The 15,956-nt window shown below is 39.4% G+C and overlaps 1 protein-coding gene across 2 annotated transcripts in view; it reads right to left on the bottom strand.

Moving 5' to 3' along the window:
- The window catches only part of RPS6KA3 (ribosomal protein S6 kinase A3), a 73,556-nt gene that overhangs the window by 11,621 nt on the left and 45,979 nt on the right, over positions 1-15,956 (bottom strand). For both annotated transcript variants that reach the window (XM_026714312.2, XM_026714311.2), the window contains exons 16-18: positions 2,575-2,664; positions 1,226-1,384; positions 771-932 (exon numbers count right to left, since the gene is read on the bottom strand). In XM_026714312.2, coding sequence (XP_026570097.1) covers positions 771-932; positions 1,226-1,384; positions 2,575-2,664 — 411 coding nt within the window. The remainder of the gene's footprint in view (positions 1-770; positions 933-1,225; positions 1,385-2,574; positions 2,665-15,956) is intronic.

The raw sequence follows: 15,956 nt of genomic DNA, 5'->3' as shown, positions 1-15,956 counted from the left end.
TACTATTACAACTTTCTCAATTTGCAAAGCATCTGCCAGCAGGTTCATAATAAATTCCATTAAATCTTCCTCCTTATCTTCAGGTATATTCTGAAATCTTAATATGTAAGAAGCTTTCTCCATTTCAAATGTTGCTACTGCATTTTTGTTTGCCTGTGCCAATCACTGGTTTTCTTTTATTTCTTCCATCTTTTTTCCATTTCTTCTATTTTATCTTCCATTTTTTGAATTCTTTGTTCATTCTTTATAACCCTTTGTTGAAAATTTTCTAGCTGGCAACTTCCCTGGATCGAAGGAGCAAACCGTTGTCTGCTCATGTTCTATAGGATTCCCACCTCTATTGTCGCCTCTATGGGGCAACTTTCATTCCCTTGGGGGCCTCTGGCAGGATGAAATCAATCGCAGAAAGCCGAGCCCAGCTTTCCCTTGACTGTATCGCCATGACACCAAACCAGAAGTCATCCAAAAGCCATTCCTTAATGTCTAGAATATTTTTTTTTCCAAATTCACAGTATGACTCTTTTATCCCCTATTTATACTATAAATAGTCACATTTGAAACACCGATGTTCTTAGTTTGGCTTTCCTGCTTCTCTTTTCTTTTTCTGATTTCTATCTTTTTTAAGCTTTAGAGTTTTTTAAAAATATATTTGCCTATATTTAAATTTATATTTAACCATAAACTAATATATTTATTTAAAGAAAAATGGAAATTTCAGATTACATGTTTTTTCCTACACAGGAAATGCAGACAAATAACGAATAGTTTACCTCCGGAGCAACAAAATTTGCTGTGTAACAGGGTGTCATTAAGAGGCCATTTTCTGCTCTCAGCTGCTTTGCAAAGCCAAAATCACAAATTCGAATAGATTCTGGATTTCCTGATTCATCAACATATAAGATATTACTGGGCTTCAAATCTCTATGTACGACCTTAAGAAAAACAAAGAAAAAAATTTATGCAAAATCATCTGCAAGTTCCTTCATGACTGAAAAGACCTGACAGTTTTTCTGCAGCTTTGCAGAAAAGTATCCAGAAAAGTAAAGGCATCTCTGTTGTTCCTTGGAACTCAATGGTTTTAGATGGGAAACAGTTCAGTTGCAGGATTTCTTGTAAACATATCTCTTTATTCTCAATAAAACTTGTTAAAGAGACTGTGTGAGGTTTCTTTTCAGAAAAGCTGATAATGATTTTAAAAATAGATAGCTGACAAAAACAGACTTACCCCTTGTGCATGAAGATATTCAACAGTTTTTGTAATTGTCAATAATACAGCACTAGCTTCTCTTTCAGAAAAAAATTTTTGCCTAAGGATTTTGTCCAACAGTTCTCCACCTTTCATGAGTTCTGTTACCAGATATACATATTTTCCATCATCATATACCTGAAAATAACATTAAATATCCAATCATACCATGCACCTGAAAGTGACATACAAAATGATTCACAAAAGAAATGGATCTTCAAAATACTGGTTATCACCTCTTGAAATAGTGTGTGATATCTAAAGAATTCAGAAAATATCACAAGATAAAGGATTGCTCAGCTAAAAAATCACTGCAACTTAAGATAAAAAAATATCTAAAACTGCATGACAATCACAGAAAGGAAGAGAAAAATAAATTACAGAGTTTAATAGTTCAATTGGCAATGTGAAAAGTTATTTTAAATGATGTCTTCCAAAATTATAGCTGAGTGGAAAGAGAATCTCCCATCTAATGAATGAAAAACAAGAGTTTTGACATTCACATTTATGACAGTAATGCATGTTTATTCATTCATTCATTTTAAAATCATGTATTGTTTAATTTCTCAGGAATTAAAATTCAGTACCTTCAGTATCATTTCTGCCAAGAAAGGTTTACATCCATGTTTTAAAATGTACTGCCTCTTTGTATATAATGCAGCAAGGTAAATACAAACATTTAGTTTCTAAAGCACAAGGCCGCAAGTATTGAAAAATTGGTTGAAATATAAAAAAACAGGTCACTGAGAGTATTTACCTGTAATATTTTAGGGGTGTTTTTCTTTTGTTGTTGTTGCAGCTCCATAAACTTTTGTTTATGCTTTGTACAAGATTATACATCCTATTCCTGGGGAACTTTGGATAGCAGCACTTGTGTAAGAAGCAAGAATATGCTTGGCAAACCTGTGGTCTATTAATGTCACTACTCACTACCTCAGCTTAGAAAGCCATCCTCAATGACTTTATTATAAATCTATCAATATTCTAAGATCGTATTTCTACACTAAAGACTGTGAGCACATTTATTAAGGTCTATCAGAGGGTAAGGCCCAACAGAGGGTATAAAATTCAGGAACTCCCAACATCTTGGCCCTTTTCTTTCTTCACCTAACATCTTGAAGCATGTGATCACCCTTTTCACCCAGGATTCCAAGCCTTGTGGTCTTGTTCACCATTAAACCTTCTTTCCAAGCAACTTCCATGAATCCAGGTCTTTTTCCCAACTTGGAACTTATCCCACAAGGATAAGTTCAACAAGCTAATAGAAAGCAAATAACACATTGATATTAATGACAATTACCATGAAGATGCTTATATTATAAACTTACATCTTTCAGAGTAATAATATTTGGATGCTGTCCATATCGTAGCAATATTTCTATTTCCTCTGTAGGGTCTCTCTTACTCTTGTCTATAATCTAGAGGAGCAAATAAATATAAATCAATAATTTTACACAATACTAATAACTAATTAAATTATTTTTTATAACAGCAAACATCTGAAACAGTATTTTCACCTTGTTTAAAGAGAAAGTTAGGTTGCTGTACTAGTTAAGGCACTGAGCTAAAAATCAGGGGACTGCTATCAAACCTTACTCGACTCCATATTGTCTGTGCCTGCTTTCTTTCTCAGTTTTGCCAAAGAGTGTTGGGAAGGGGCAATGAATTCCTAAGGGTGAAGGGAGACTGTGGAATTCAAGTGAACCAAGGCCAAGTGATGAAGAATGTTTTGACTGAAGCAGACAGCTTTTCTCAAAGCAAAAGAACCGAATTCAATTGGTGAACTCTGAATTGTGGGTGGCCCAGAGGGGAAAAAGGGAGTTACTTATGTGGCTTTTTGTGGGAAAACCCTCAGAACTGACTTTGCTTCTGCCATGCCTAGATGGATTTTTCAATAAAGCTACATTCTTGGCTAATCTAAAGAGCTGGGAATTTCTTTTTTTGAATGTGACAAACGGGAGTCAGTTTTCACAGTAGTGCCTACCTCGATCCCACCATTAGGCCAAAGAGCCAAGATGTCGGCAACAGGCAAGGAATCAGAGGAGAGGAAGAAGCCGAAAAAGCCCTGGCTCAAGAAGCCCTGGCAGTATTGCAAAATGGAGTAGGGATGCAGCCATGTCCCAAACTCAGGGCTGAAAAGCCAGAGATGCACTTGGTGAACTTCAAAGAATGTCTGCGGGGTGCCCTGTACCAAAGACCGAGACTGGCTGGGCAGTGAACATGGGAAAGGCAGCAGAAGCCAAGACCCTCTCATCCCTGCAGGAGTTAATGTGACCCAAGAGAGCTAATGGAAGGCGAGGCAGCCAGCTGAGTCAATCGAGTGGAAGCTCCCTGCTATCACCCACAGTGCATCAATGGAGCATCTGGGAGAGATGTTTGGAGGCCTGGACGTCAAGTGAGCGGTGTCACCTAGAGCCAAGGCAGCTGTGGCCAAGGGAAGTGAAGATTCTAACTGCCCTGTCCCCTCTCCTCCCCTTCTGCAGCCGGTAGTATCAGTACTGCAGCCAGTAGTATCAGTACCTGCCAGGACGATTGGATCTTCCTTGGAATGATCAGCAGATTTCACCGTCCTTTCCCTGTGTGGCCCCGTCCTTTCCCAGTGAGTGGCCCCAGTGGCTGAAGCAGGGGTTGAGGCCCCTCCACCTCCCCTCATGGCAGCAGCAGTGTTCCTACCACCTGGGTCATCATGGTGAAAGATGAGTGACCACAGCCCCTCACTGTTCGATTCAATGGGGACTCAGGCAAACTGGCTCACTTCTTAGCCCAGACCTGGCACTACATGGAACACTATAAAGGAATGTCCCCAGATGATGATACCGGGTTCATCCAATGGCATCCAACCTGGAGGGTTGTGTGGCTAGATGGCTGGTGTCCATGCACAATACTGGGCCATAAGTGTTGGTGTCCTGGATGCATTCTTTTTTTGTCTCCCTCCCCCTCTTGATCTTTCCTCTGTAATTCCCTCTTCTGCTGTTTCCTTTTCCTTTGTTTAACTTTCCAAACAATTCCCCCTTTAATTATCACATCAAACCTCAAATTTTAGCTTTAATTCTTTCCCCCCCGTATTAATGTTTGTTGTTCCACTTGTTCTTTAAAGCTGGTTTCTTCCTTGCTTAACTCCTCCCCCTTCTGGTTCTCTTTGTTCTTCTTTAGTCTGTGTTGCCATTTCTAATTTTTGTAGTATAATACTGTACATTTCCAAGCTTTCTTTCATCATTTCCTTCATGTTTTGTAGCTCTAATCTTATTTCCACACATAATTCTCCCATTTGTACACTTTCCCCCCCTTTTTAAAATATTTATATCGAAGCCAATTATTCAGTAGTTTATTTCAACCAGCGTCTTTTATATTTAATTTCAACAGTCAGTGTCCATAAATCTTTGTTTCCAGGTTCCTTCTATTGATTTCTTTTCCAATTTTTTTTCCAAAGTCACTGAACAAACCCACGGCAATTTCTTCATGTATCTGTTTTTTCTTTGTAGTGATCTAGTTTTTCACTTTTCAGAGTTTTTATTTTATTATAATAGAATTCTTATTTCATTTCAAATTCCAATTTTAAAAAGACCAAGTACTTTTCAAAGAGTCACTGAAATTTTTCCTTTACCATTAGGTGGCACTCTCAGTTCTGTTTCCAGTTCCACCCTTTCTTTTCACTTTTTCCTTTTTTTAAAGCTTTTATTAATTTCACTAATTCCAATTATTAACTATTATTTCTTTTTAACACATTCAATTCCAACATTTAATTATGCCTATTTAGTGCCAAAATCCAGATAATTATCCAGGCTTTTATAATCAAATGTTTTCCTCTGAGTTTTCCACCTCCAAATTAATTCTTTTCAAAATCCAAAGCCAATTTCACAAGTTTCCAATTTTCTTCTCTGTCTCTGTTCACTGCTTCTACTTTCATAAAAAATTCTTTGTTTCTTAATTTCGAGGTATTTTTAATGTCCATGTATTTCGCTTGGTTCACACACCGCTCACAACTTCACTGCTCCAGCAGTCTTAGTTTCCTGGACTGCCTCCCGTCTTCATGGTGGCCATTTTAGACCACCACTGCAACTTGTCTTCAGAGGGGGTTTGCCTTGTCGGGAAGGGGAGATGCGGCTCCAGGCAGTCCCCCTTTCTTCACCACCCCTCCCGGGTGGTTCCGGTCCCGATCAGGACCCTCCAATGAGCGAGTGAAGAGCGAAACTGCGCATGATCATGGATTTCACTCCGACCTGACAGGAGCACAACCAGAAGTCCAGGTGTCGTGGATACATTCATGCATATCCTGCGAGGGCGATTTGAGGATTCCATAGCGATCTAGCACACTGAATCCCGCATTTGTACCCTTAAGCAGAGGAAGTGACCAGTGGCAGAGTACATCTTCCTGACTGGCCAGAATGCATGCTAGTCTCCTACATCTGAGGGGGGCTAGATTGATAATTATACTAGAACTACATCCCCGGAGGGGTGCCCTAGAACTTGCAAGTGTAGTTCCGAATAGCTGGCGAAGTGGAGATTGACCTGATGAATTTCCAAGAGCACACATGCAGAGAAGCTGGTTCTGCAGAGCACTCGAGAGTCACCCTGGTCCTGGGGGAAACGGGGCACCCCCTTAGCCGGAGGAGGCAAGCATTGCAAAGCCCCGGGGGAGGGTCATTGAATAGCTGAGTGCCTTGCACCATGACCAGCAACTGCTCCTCTGCCCACCAGCCAACCCAAGAAAGAGACACCCAGTTAACCTAGCAGGTAGTAAATGCCATCTATAAAATATTTTATATAAGTTTTCTTTATAAGAGGTTGCCATTGTTAATGTATAGTTCCTTTCCCATAAATTTAGCTAAAATGTTTTTAAAAATATCTAGTAAAGGTTGGAAATGTAACCAAAAAATAGGCACATTTTATCATATGTGGTGGACTTCGATCCATGCTCGCTGCTGGAGCTCCCTGAGCCGGCTGGTTTCAGGGCAAAACCACCCCATAGAGGTGGTGAAGAGGGGAGAGACTGACTGCAGGGTTGAGGAGAGCCGCATCTCTCCTCCTCAGCTGGCCATTACTCCCTTTCCCGAAGGTGGTTGCAGCAGTGGTCAGAAATGGCCACCACAAAGAACTCGACTAGAAAAGAAAGTGCAGGAGGAAGATAAGAAGAGAAAGTTTTAGTTGACCGGGTCAAACAGCAAAAGCAATAAATAAGGAACCCTGGAATTTAAACTATAAAAAAATAACACTGTTCCCAAAAAATTTTTTCAAACAGTGAAGGAGAGAGAAAAGGGAAAGGATGTGGTTTCTTTTCTCTCCTCTTCCTTTTCCTATACTGACAGCTAAGAGACTTAAGCAAGAAATTGAAAAAAAAATCCACTTTGACATCAATAGGCATTTAAGCTGAAAATAAAATGTGAAAGGGATAATAAAGATCTCTGGATATTTAAAAGCTTTTGAAAGCAGGAAAGGAGAGAAAAAGAATAAAAGGGCAGGATCTGGAAGGGAGGAGACTGCCTGGAATTAAAAAGAACTTACAGTAAAATCTTAACAAGACTTCTAAAAGATACATTTTAACTGAAACATGGCAACAAAATAGTAAAACCTCAGGAAGAGAAAGTGAAAAAAGAAGTAAGAAGAAACAGCTCGGGAGTATTTGGATTACTTGGTGACTTCTGGATTTTTGGTTACTGCATTTGAATGACTAAAATCAATCGGGTGGTTGTTTAAAAGTGTTTAAAATGGCACCACTTTTAGAAGAACTGAAAACAAAACTTAAAAAGTACAAAGAAGATGCACAAGAAGGGAGAGGTTCTTTTGGCTTCGTATTTCAATTCTTAGAAATGGAGATTCAACAAGAAACGCCTGCAGAACAAGAAGATTGCAACAAAGAAGAAGCCATCTTTAAGGAACAAGTAATTTTTTGTGGGGGGAAAAAGGGAAAGGGGAGAAAGAGAATGAAAAGTTTAAGATTTGGAAAAACAACCCAAAAAAAGAATAGCTTGAAAAATAAGTATAAAATTAGAAAGCAACAGAAGAGGGAAATGCAGAAGAGAGAATTAGAAGTAGAGAGACAAGGGGATAAAAAGGGGAGGGAGAAGAAGAGAGGGAAGAAAGAAAGGAAAAGAAGTTATAAAGGACAGAAACAAGATATAGAGAAACAGAGCCTATTTAGAGATAATGGGTGAAAATCTAATTGAAAAAGGGATTCTGCAAAGGTACATAAGATAGTATTGTTATATTAGAAATAGAAATAATTTCAGAAAATATGAAACAATGTATGATCAAAATGATGGATAAAATAGATCATAATTTAGTGGAATGTTTGTTAATAAATAAATGTAATAAAATGAATATTTAATGATTTATAAAACATAAGTAAAGAGAAATAGGGGAAAAATTAATTATGGAAAGATTACACGTTTCCCCAAGGAAGTATGATATTTAATTGAAAAGAAATGTTAAAGATGTTAAGACTTTAATGAATATTAATGATAGAACTGAATTGGAATGGAATGGGGGTTTTAATTACATATATTTATAATCCATTTTTTAAAGAATATAGTGTGTATTTTAATAATGTACCAAGCAGAATTCGATTGGAAGTTATGTATTATGTATTATATTGAATGTTATAACCTTAAGGTATACATTGAAGTTTAAATAAGAGTTGAATGGATAAAATTAAAAGATATAAAGGTGTCATACTCCAATTAGTAACTACAGGAGAAAATTTAATAAGAAAATATAATATGAAATTGAAACAGGACAGACAAAAGTATAAACATAATGATTTGAATTGAGATGAGATAATCAAAATAAAGTTGAGAAAATTGAAAGAGGGGAAAAACTTTATAGAAAATGCAAAATAGTAATAAGATATGGAATAGAACACAAAAATGAGCATGAAATTGAGTTTGTGTCTGTATAAAGAAATGTAACCCGGGACCATGCTATTTTCAAAAAAGGTGTTTTACTTGTATTTTGTGTGTGTGAAAACCCAAATAAAACTTTATTTAAAAAAAAAAAGAGAGAGAGAGAGAGAGACCTCTGGTGAAGTTGAAGACACTCATGGGCCAGCAAGTCATGGAGTCCTCTCCTCAGTCCACCGAGGGGGAGAGAACTCTGACAAACCCTAGAAAGGGTCCAATCTTCTATAAGAGTGACAGCAAGGGGTAAGTGGCACCATTAACCCCATGACAGCTTGGGTGGAGATTGTTGTATTCTCCTCAAGGGGAAGGTGGGGCCATCCCAGCATTATTGGACTCTGGTTGCACTGGGTGCATGGTGAGCACCCAGATGCTGAAGAGGCTGGGACTGAGGTGACCCATGGCTTTTTTCCAACTAGATGGGTCAATAACAAGGCGTGAGCCAGCCACCTGCCTAACCAAGCCAGTTCAGCTCAAAGCGGGGACTCAAGTAGAGATTGTTAGGTTTATTTTAGTTTTCAGGATGACTGAGCCCATGGTCCTAGGACTAACGTGATGGAAAAAGTGGAATCCCTCTGTGAGGTGGAATAGATAGATAGTGATGAGTGCATAGGAGAGCTGCTAATTAGCAAGAGCCAGGGAAAGTGTAAAGAATCACTCATGTGCAGCTACAAAAGTGAAAGCATAAACCTTGAATACATTGAGATGAGGTGGTGGGTTAGAGCCCCAATTCCAGGAGAGTATCACAATCTAGCTGAGTTTTTTTAGCAAATAGGAATCAGATGTGCTCCCACCTCATTGACCAATGGACTGTGCAATAGAGATCATGCCAGGGGCCAAACTGCTTAAGCCAAAAATGTACTCTATGACCCCCAGAGAGATGGGTGAGCTCCAAGAGTTTAGACAAGAACATAATGAGGTTCATCCAGCTAGCAAAATCGTGAATGGTGACTCCAGTGCTTTTCAAAGAAAAGGACAGGTCCCTCAGACTGTGCATTGACTATAGGAGGCTGATCTGCATATGCGTGGAGAAGATGTATCCTCTCTCCCTTATGAGGAACATGCTAGGCTATTTGGCAAAGGGAAAACTATTCACGAAGCTGGACTGAGTGAGGATTTAATGGAGGTGACGAGTGGAAAACAGCTTTTAATCGCTCCCTAGGCTGCGGTGGCATAGTGGTTCGAGTGCAGTACTGCAAGCTACTCCTGCTGATCACTGGCTGCTGGTAGTTTGGCAGTTCGGGTCTCACCAACTCAAGGTTGATTCAACCTTCCATTCTTCCAGAGGTTGGTAAAATGAGGACCCAGATTGTTGGGGGCAATATGCTGACTCTGTAAACTGCTTAGAGAGGGCTGTAAAGCATTGTGAAGCGGTATATAAGTCTAAGTACTATTGCTATCAGTTCCGAGTAATGCCATTCAGGCTGCAAATAGGGCTATCTGGGAGTATTTGTGCAACTGATAAATGAGGTCCTGCACAAGCACCTGTGCAAAGGACTCTTGGTGTACTTGAACGATATATTTATATACACCAAGATCCCTGAAAAACACATGAAACTAGTCAGAGCTGTACTCAGGAAACTGCAGGAAGCCCAACTCTATGCAAAGCTGTCTAAGTGCAAATTCCACAAGACTGCTTAGACTACCTGGGATACTGGATCCCCCATGAGGGAATGGAGATGGATCCCAGTATGATGAAGGCAATACTAGAGTGGGAACCCCCTTGGACAAGGAGGCAACTACAGAGTTTTCTGGGCTTTGTGAACTTTGCCCAGATAGCCCTACCAATCACAAATTTGCTAAAGACAGGGGGAGAGGTGAAACAAAAACCTACCAGTTCCTGGACTGCCAAGCTGCTTTTGAAAAGTTGAAGTACCTGTTTGTTTCAGAGCCTGTCCTGAAACACCCTGACCCAGAGGAGCCATTTGTAATACAGGTAGATACAGGCAATGTAGCAGTGGGGGCAGTCCTACTCCAAAGGAATGCCTAAGGGGAATTACAACTATGCACCTAAATGCCTCAGAGTTGTCCGACACTGAAAGTCACTGGGCTATCTGGGAAAAAGAGGCTTATGCAGTCCGATGGACTCTTCTGACATGGAGAAAGTTCCTGGATGGCAGCAAGATCCTCTTTGAGGGCTGGATGATCATAAAAACCTAGAAGTGGCTGAAGACCCACCATCTATCCCCTAAGCTATCCCCTAAGTAGGTCCAGTGGGCTCAATACTTTAACCAGTTCAATTTCACACTCCAATATCTGTCAGGGGGGGAAAACTTCCTTGCAGATGCCCTTTCCTGCAGGCCACAGTACAATAGCACCTGAGAGGCAGTGGTGACACCCATCATCCCACCCAAGCAGTATGCAGTACCCAGAAAGCAAAGCCCCAGCCAGAGCCAGCCCAAGACCCTTAAAAGATGCCCTAATAAGAGGTGAGTGGTTTCAGCAGCACAAAGACAACTTATCTGTGAAGGAGGGGCTGTTGTGGAAAGACGCCAAAACATATGTCCAAGCCAGCCAACTTAGGTATTAGAGAGGAGTTATGACACAAGGGCAACAGAACATTTTGGGTTCATGAAGACCCTGTATCTAGTGAAGAAACAACTCTGATGGCCTAAGGTGAGAAAGGAGATAGAAGCTTATGTGCACTTCAATGAAACAAATGCCCAGGAAGCCCCTCGTGCTATTGCAGCCTGTCAACGACCCAATGAACCCCTGGCAGGAAATCTCCATGGATTTTATTGTGAACTTGCCAGAGAGTGCGGGGAACACTGTAATTTGGACCATAAGGGACTTATTCTCCAAGCAGGTACATTTCATGCCATGCCCAAATATTCACTCTACTTGAAACCTGGCAAAGCTGTTCATACAACATATCTACCGTCTGCATGGAACCCCAAAACGCATCATCTCAGTCAGTGGGGTACAATTCACCTCAAAATTTTGGTGGGAATTCCTTGATTGGCTCCTCACAGGGCCTTAGCTCCACCTACCATCCTGTAGTATATAAGAAATTATAAGCTGGAATAGACATAAATAACAAGTCAGTCAATGGGAACTGTTTGGTGACTAAGAAACAGCACCTGTTGTGAGCCATGCTAGATTGCTCGGAGACTGGGTGTAGCTTAGGGTAACTGCTCTGTAACATATTGCTTCTGTGATCCTGATGGTTCTGCTTGCTTCTGCTTCTTGTTCTTGTATTTGCTACCACGTTGTAACAGCTGCATGAGTATTGTATACATGAATCATGTTTTATATTATTGTATATAAAAACCAGTGTCTTCTATAAATGAATCCTACTGAATTATTTACTTGTGGGCCCAGAGCACACCAAGGACACAGTAAGACTGAACTGTAATTAAGCTGAAGGACAGCCTGTTGTGTTAAAAGGAAAAGAGAACTGTTGGGTATATGAATACACCAACTGGTTTGGGTGAATGAATATATAAAACCTAGGTTTAAGTGTTTGCAGCTTTAAGCTCAAACATGCAATGTCATTGCATAATTATGGGTGAGGTTGCAGGCTGCAATATTAGGCAGTGAGAGAGACGTAACACTTCCTGGTTTCGAGTCCCTGGTCTGATTCCTGGTGGTTCCTGGTGTTACTGGTCTCTGGTCTGTCTGCTGTCTGTCTGCCTACTGTATGAGATGTCTACTGTGCAAGATACTTCTCTTTACTGAACACAAGGACTGTTTGCTTGGTGAGCTGTGGATTCAGCATTGTCTTTGAGAGAAAGGTATCAAAAGAAGAAGATTTACAAGCAGATAAAGACATTGTATTTACTGTTTAAAAGACTAGGTAACTGGATTGATAAACTGGATACTGACATATGGACTGAATGACTCTTCTTAATCTCTGTATGAATTAAATACCTATTTAAAACCACAAACAGTGTTTTTGTCTCAAGTGTGTGTATACTCTTGGGCCCAGCCTCTCTCTCATTTGGCTGCCTGGCTTGACTGCTGCTGTGCACTCTGCTCGGGGGTTTATCCCCAAACACTAACATTGGTTATGGGCCCAGCAGTGTGCACAGTCTAGCTAACCAGGATATACCAGTGAGAGTTTGGTCAAGAGTTACACATTGCTGTAAAGACAAACTGTTTGTTGAATAGTTATTTTTCTGCAGAGCAATGGCACAAGTAAATTTGCCAAGTCTGTCCATGATATCCAGGTTAGATGGAACAAACTATGTTTCATGGTCAATGAAGTGTAGTTTACTTCTACGAAGAGAAGGTTTGTGGGACATAGTAACAAACCCACCAGATGTATCCAACTTGGATCCTACTGTTGATGAGGATGCCAAAAAGATACAGGACTATAAGCAAAAGAATGAACAGGCTTTGTGCATCATAGGACTGACTCTCTCAGACCAGCAACTGATACATATTCGTGGAGAGGATAGTGCTGCCAACTGCTGGGAGAATCTCAAGAAGGTTTATGTTCGAGACAGTGTAGGAGCTCATATTAATCTTACACGGAAGCTGTTTAGAACACATCTTGAGAAAAATGGAGACATGTTAACTCATTTAAACTGTATGAAAAGCATTTTTCAAGAATTACAAGAAAAAGAGCTTACATTTAATGAGTTGCAACAAGTATACATTATACTGTCTTCTTTGGATCGAAGCTATGATGAGTTTGTGACTGCTTTAGAGGTATTGCCTAAAGACAGTTTATCAGTAACTGAGATAACCAGCAGGCTATTAGAGGAAGCCAGGAGAAGGAGTGAACGTGACCAGCTGAGAGCAGATAAGCCTAAAGAAGAGAAATTATCTTCAAAGCCTGAAAGAAACCAGCTATGTAAGCTGAAGCACCCGGAGGAAGAGAAGTTATCTTCAACGGCATACACAATTAAAAGGTGTTTTAATTGTGGAGGCAGAGGACATTTGGCAAGATTCTGCAGAAAAGGAAAACGCCAGAATGTAAAGAAGCCAAAGAAATCCTTTGAATTAGCCATGTACAGCAACTGCGAAGTGAAGAATGATATATGGGTGGTGGACAGTGGAGCATCCCACTGCATCACGAGAGATAAGACAAAGTTTATAAAAATGTCTACAAGCTCTCAGCATATATCACTCGCTAACGGTTGGCATCTCAAGGCCAAGGGTGAAGGTATTGCATATTGTCCATGTTTAAACCAGAATATAAACATGTTGTATGTACCACAGTTAAAGTTGAACTTACTTTCTGTAAGAGAATTAGATAAACTAGGATATGTGGTTACATTTAAGAATAATAAGTGCATACTGGAAAGAGATAACAAAAAGGTAACTGCAGCTTTAAATGGAACATTGTATGTCTTACATGATAGTAAGAAAGGGGAGGCACAAACTGTATTTAACAATACCAAGCCTCATGATGAATGTATCCATTTATTGCATAGGCGTTTGGGGCATGTAAATTTTAAAATGCTAAAACGTACAGTAGAGTTATCTGAAGGTATAAGGTTAAAACCCTGTGATAAGTATTTGCGTTGTAATGTCTGTTGTGAAGATAAGAGTAAAATATTGCCTGCAAATAGGCTAAATGGTTTTAAAACTAAAGAACCTTTAGAAGTTGTATTTGCAGACATTATAGGTCCAAAGAAACCCAGTATGGGGGGTGCTCGATATATACTGAGCATTATGGACCATTACTCTAGATATGGGTTTTGCTACCTAATGAAAAGCAAAACTGAAACATATCAACATTTCTTCAACTGTTTAAAGTTTGCAGAAAGAAAGGCTAAAAGGCAACTGATAACCTTGGTGACAGATAATGGCACGGAATTTGTTAACAGCAAATTCCAGAATAGATTAAAGGCAGCTGGTATAGAGCATAAAAAATCTGCACCATACAGACCACAACACAACGCATTTATAGAGAGAAGAGGCCAAACACTACAGGCAATGGTTAGAACAATGTTAACTGATTCTGGATTACCTGATTCTTTGTGGGGGGAGGCTGCAATGTGTGCTAATAATTTATTGAACAACGTGGTTAACTCAACTACTGGTGAAATACCATTCACCATGTGGCATGGCAGGAAGCCTGATCTGAGTTACCTGCACACATTTGGTGCACCAGCATGGGTGCATATCCCTACACAACTCAGGCGTAAAGGGCAACACAGAGCTAAACAATTTTTCTTTGTTGGTTACCAAGCTAACCATAGGGCATATAGATTTTGGGAGAAAGGCACATCTAGAGTGTTATGTAGTGCCAATGCCCAATTTCTAGAGCACGTAGGATGGGATAAGTTAGAGCAGGATAACAATAAAGAAGTGATTATTGAATCCTACAGAAATCCCATTAATTATCCCTGTAACTTTAAAAATAAAGTAAAGAGAGAAGTACAGGAAGAGATTGTGCCCATAGAAGAAGAAATAGAAGAAATAGCTCAGCAAGATGAGGAAAAGGACCAGGTAGTAACTCAAGAAAGTCCTCATACAAGCCCTGTAATACCCAGAAGGACTACACGTATATCTAGACCGCCTGATAGATACCAGGCTAACACAGTGTGCCAGGTAAATAGAATTCCATCTACTGTGGATGAGATAGAAAGGTATCCTTCTAAAGAGAAAGAAAATTGGTATGCAGCAATAAATAAGGAATTGAAATCCTTGAAGGATATGAAGGTGTATGAAAATGTGAGATTACCTGTTGGTGTAAAACCCATTGGCTGCAAATGGATTTTTAAGATAAAAACTGATAAGGATGGAAACACAATCCATAAGGCAAGGTTAGTAGCCCAAGGTTTTAGACAAAGTGCAAAAGACTATGATGAAGTATTTGCACCTAGTCTTAAAGCAGCTACATTAAGGGCAGCATTAGTGTGGGCAGCAAGCAAGATATAGTTAACCATTTAGATATAGAAACTGCTTACTTGCATGCTCCACTAAGACATACTGTATATATGAAAAAGTCTAGTGGATTGAAAGGTGATAATAATAATGAATTGTTGGTTGTTAAAGAAGAGCCTCTATGGTCTTAAACAATCGGGCTATGAATGGAACCAGTATATTGTAAAGGAACTGAACAATATAGGGTTTAAAGCTGGTTTAGCCGACCCATGTCTATTTAAGAGAGAAAAGAATGGGAAGATATCATTATTATTATTGTTTACTGATGATATTGCTCTGATAACTAAGACTAATGATGAAGCAAATGAAATAATTGCATCATTAGCCAAGAAAATAAAAATCAAGCAATTAGGTGAGATAAAGAGATATCTAGGTTTGAATATACTGAGAACACAGAAAGGGTTTAAGATATCTCAGGAAGATAAGATATCTAAATTGCTATTAGATTATAAAATGGAACTTTGTAACCCTGCAAAGACTCCAATGAGTCAGGATATTTGCAAAATGGATACACAAAGTCCCAAATGTGATAAGGAACTGTATCAATCTTTGATTGGTAGCTTATCATATATTAGCAATTGGTCAAGGCCAGATATTGCTTTTAGTATTAATCAGCTGGCACGGCACAATAATGACCCGCTTCAATGTCACTGGATAGCATTGAAGAGAATCTTAAGATATCTTAAAGGAACATTACACCATGCACTGTATTTAGAACCAGAAGGTGATCTCATATTGAGTGCTTATGCAGATGCTAGTTTTGCATCAGAAAGAGACACAAGAAAGTCGACTTCAGGAACAGCCATAATGCTGGGTAAGACATTAATTGGTTGGAAGTCAATAAGACAACAGCATATTAGTTTGTCTACTATGGAGGCAGAATTCTCCTGTTTATCACTATTATGTACTGAGTTGATTATGTACAAACAAATGCTGAAAGATATGGGTATAACTGTAAATTACCCTATAGTTGTACA

The sequence above is a fragment of the Pseudonaja textilis genome, chromosome 8 (genome assembly GCF_049901715.1).
Source record: "Pseudonaja textilis isolate UNSWEBS1 chromosome 8, rPseTex1.2, whole genome shotgun sequence".
In the NCBI taxonomy this organism is placed as follows: domain Eukaryota; kingdom Metazoa; phylum Chordata; class Lepidosauria; order Squamata; family Elapidae; genus Pseudonaja; species Pseudonaja textilis.
The sequence above is the reverse complement of the archived record's forward strand: the minus strand, read 5'-3'. Positions and strand labels throughout refer to the sequence as shown.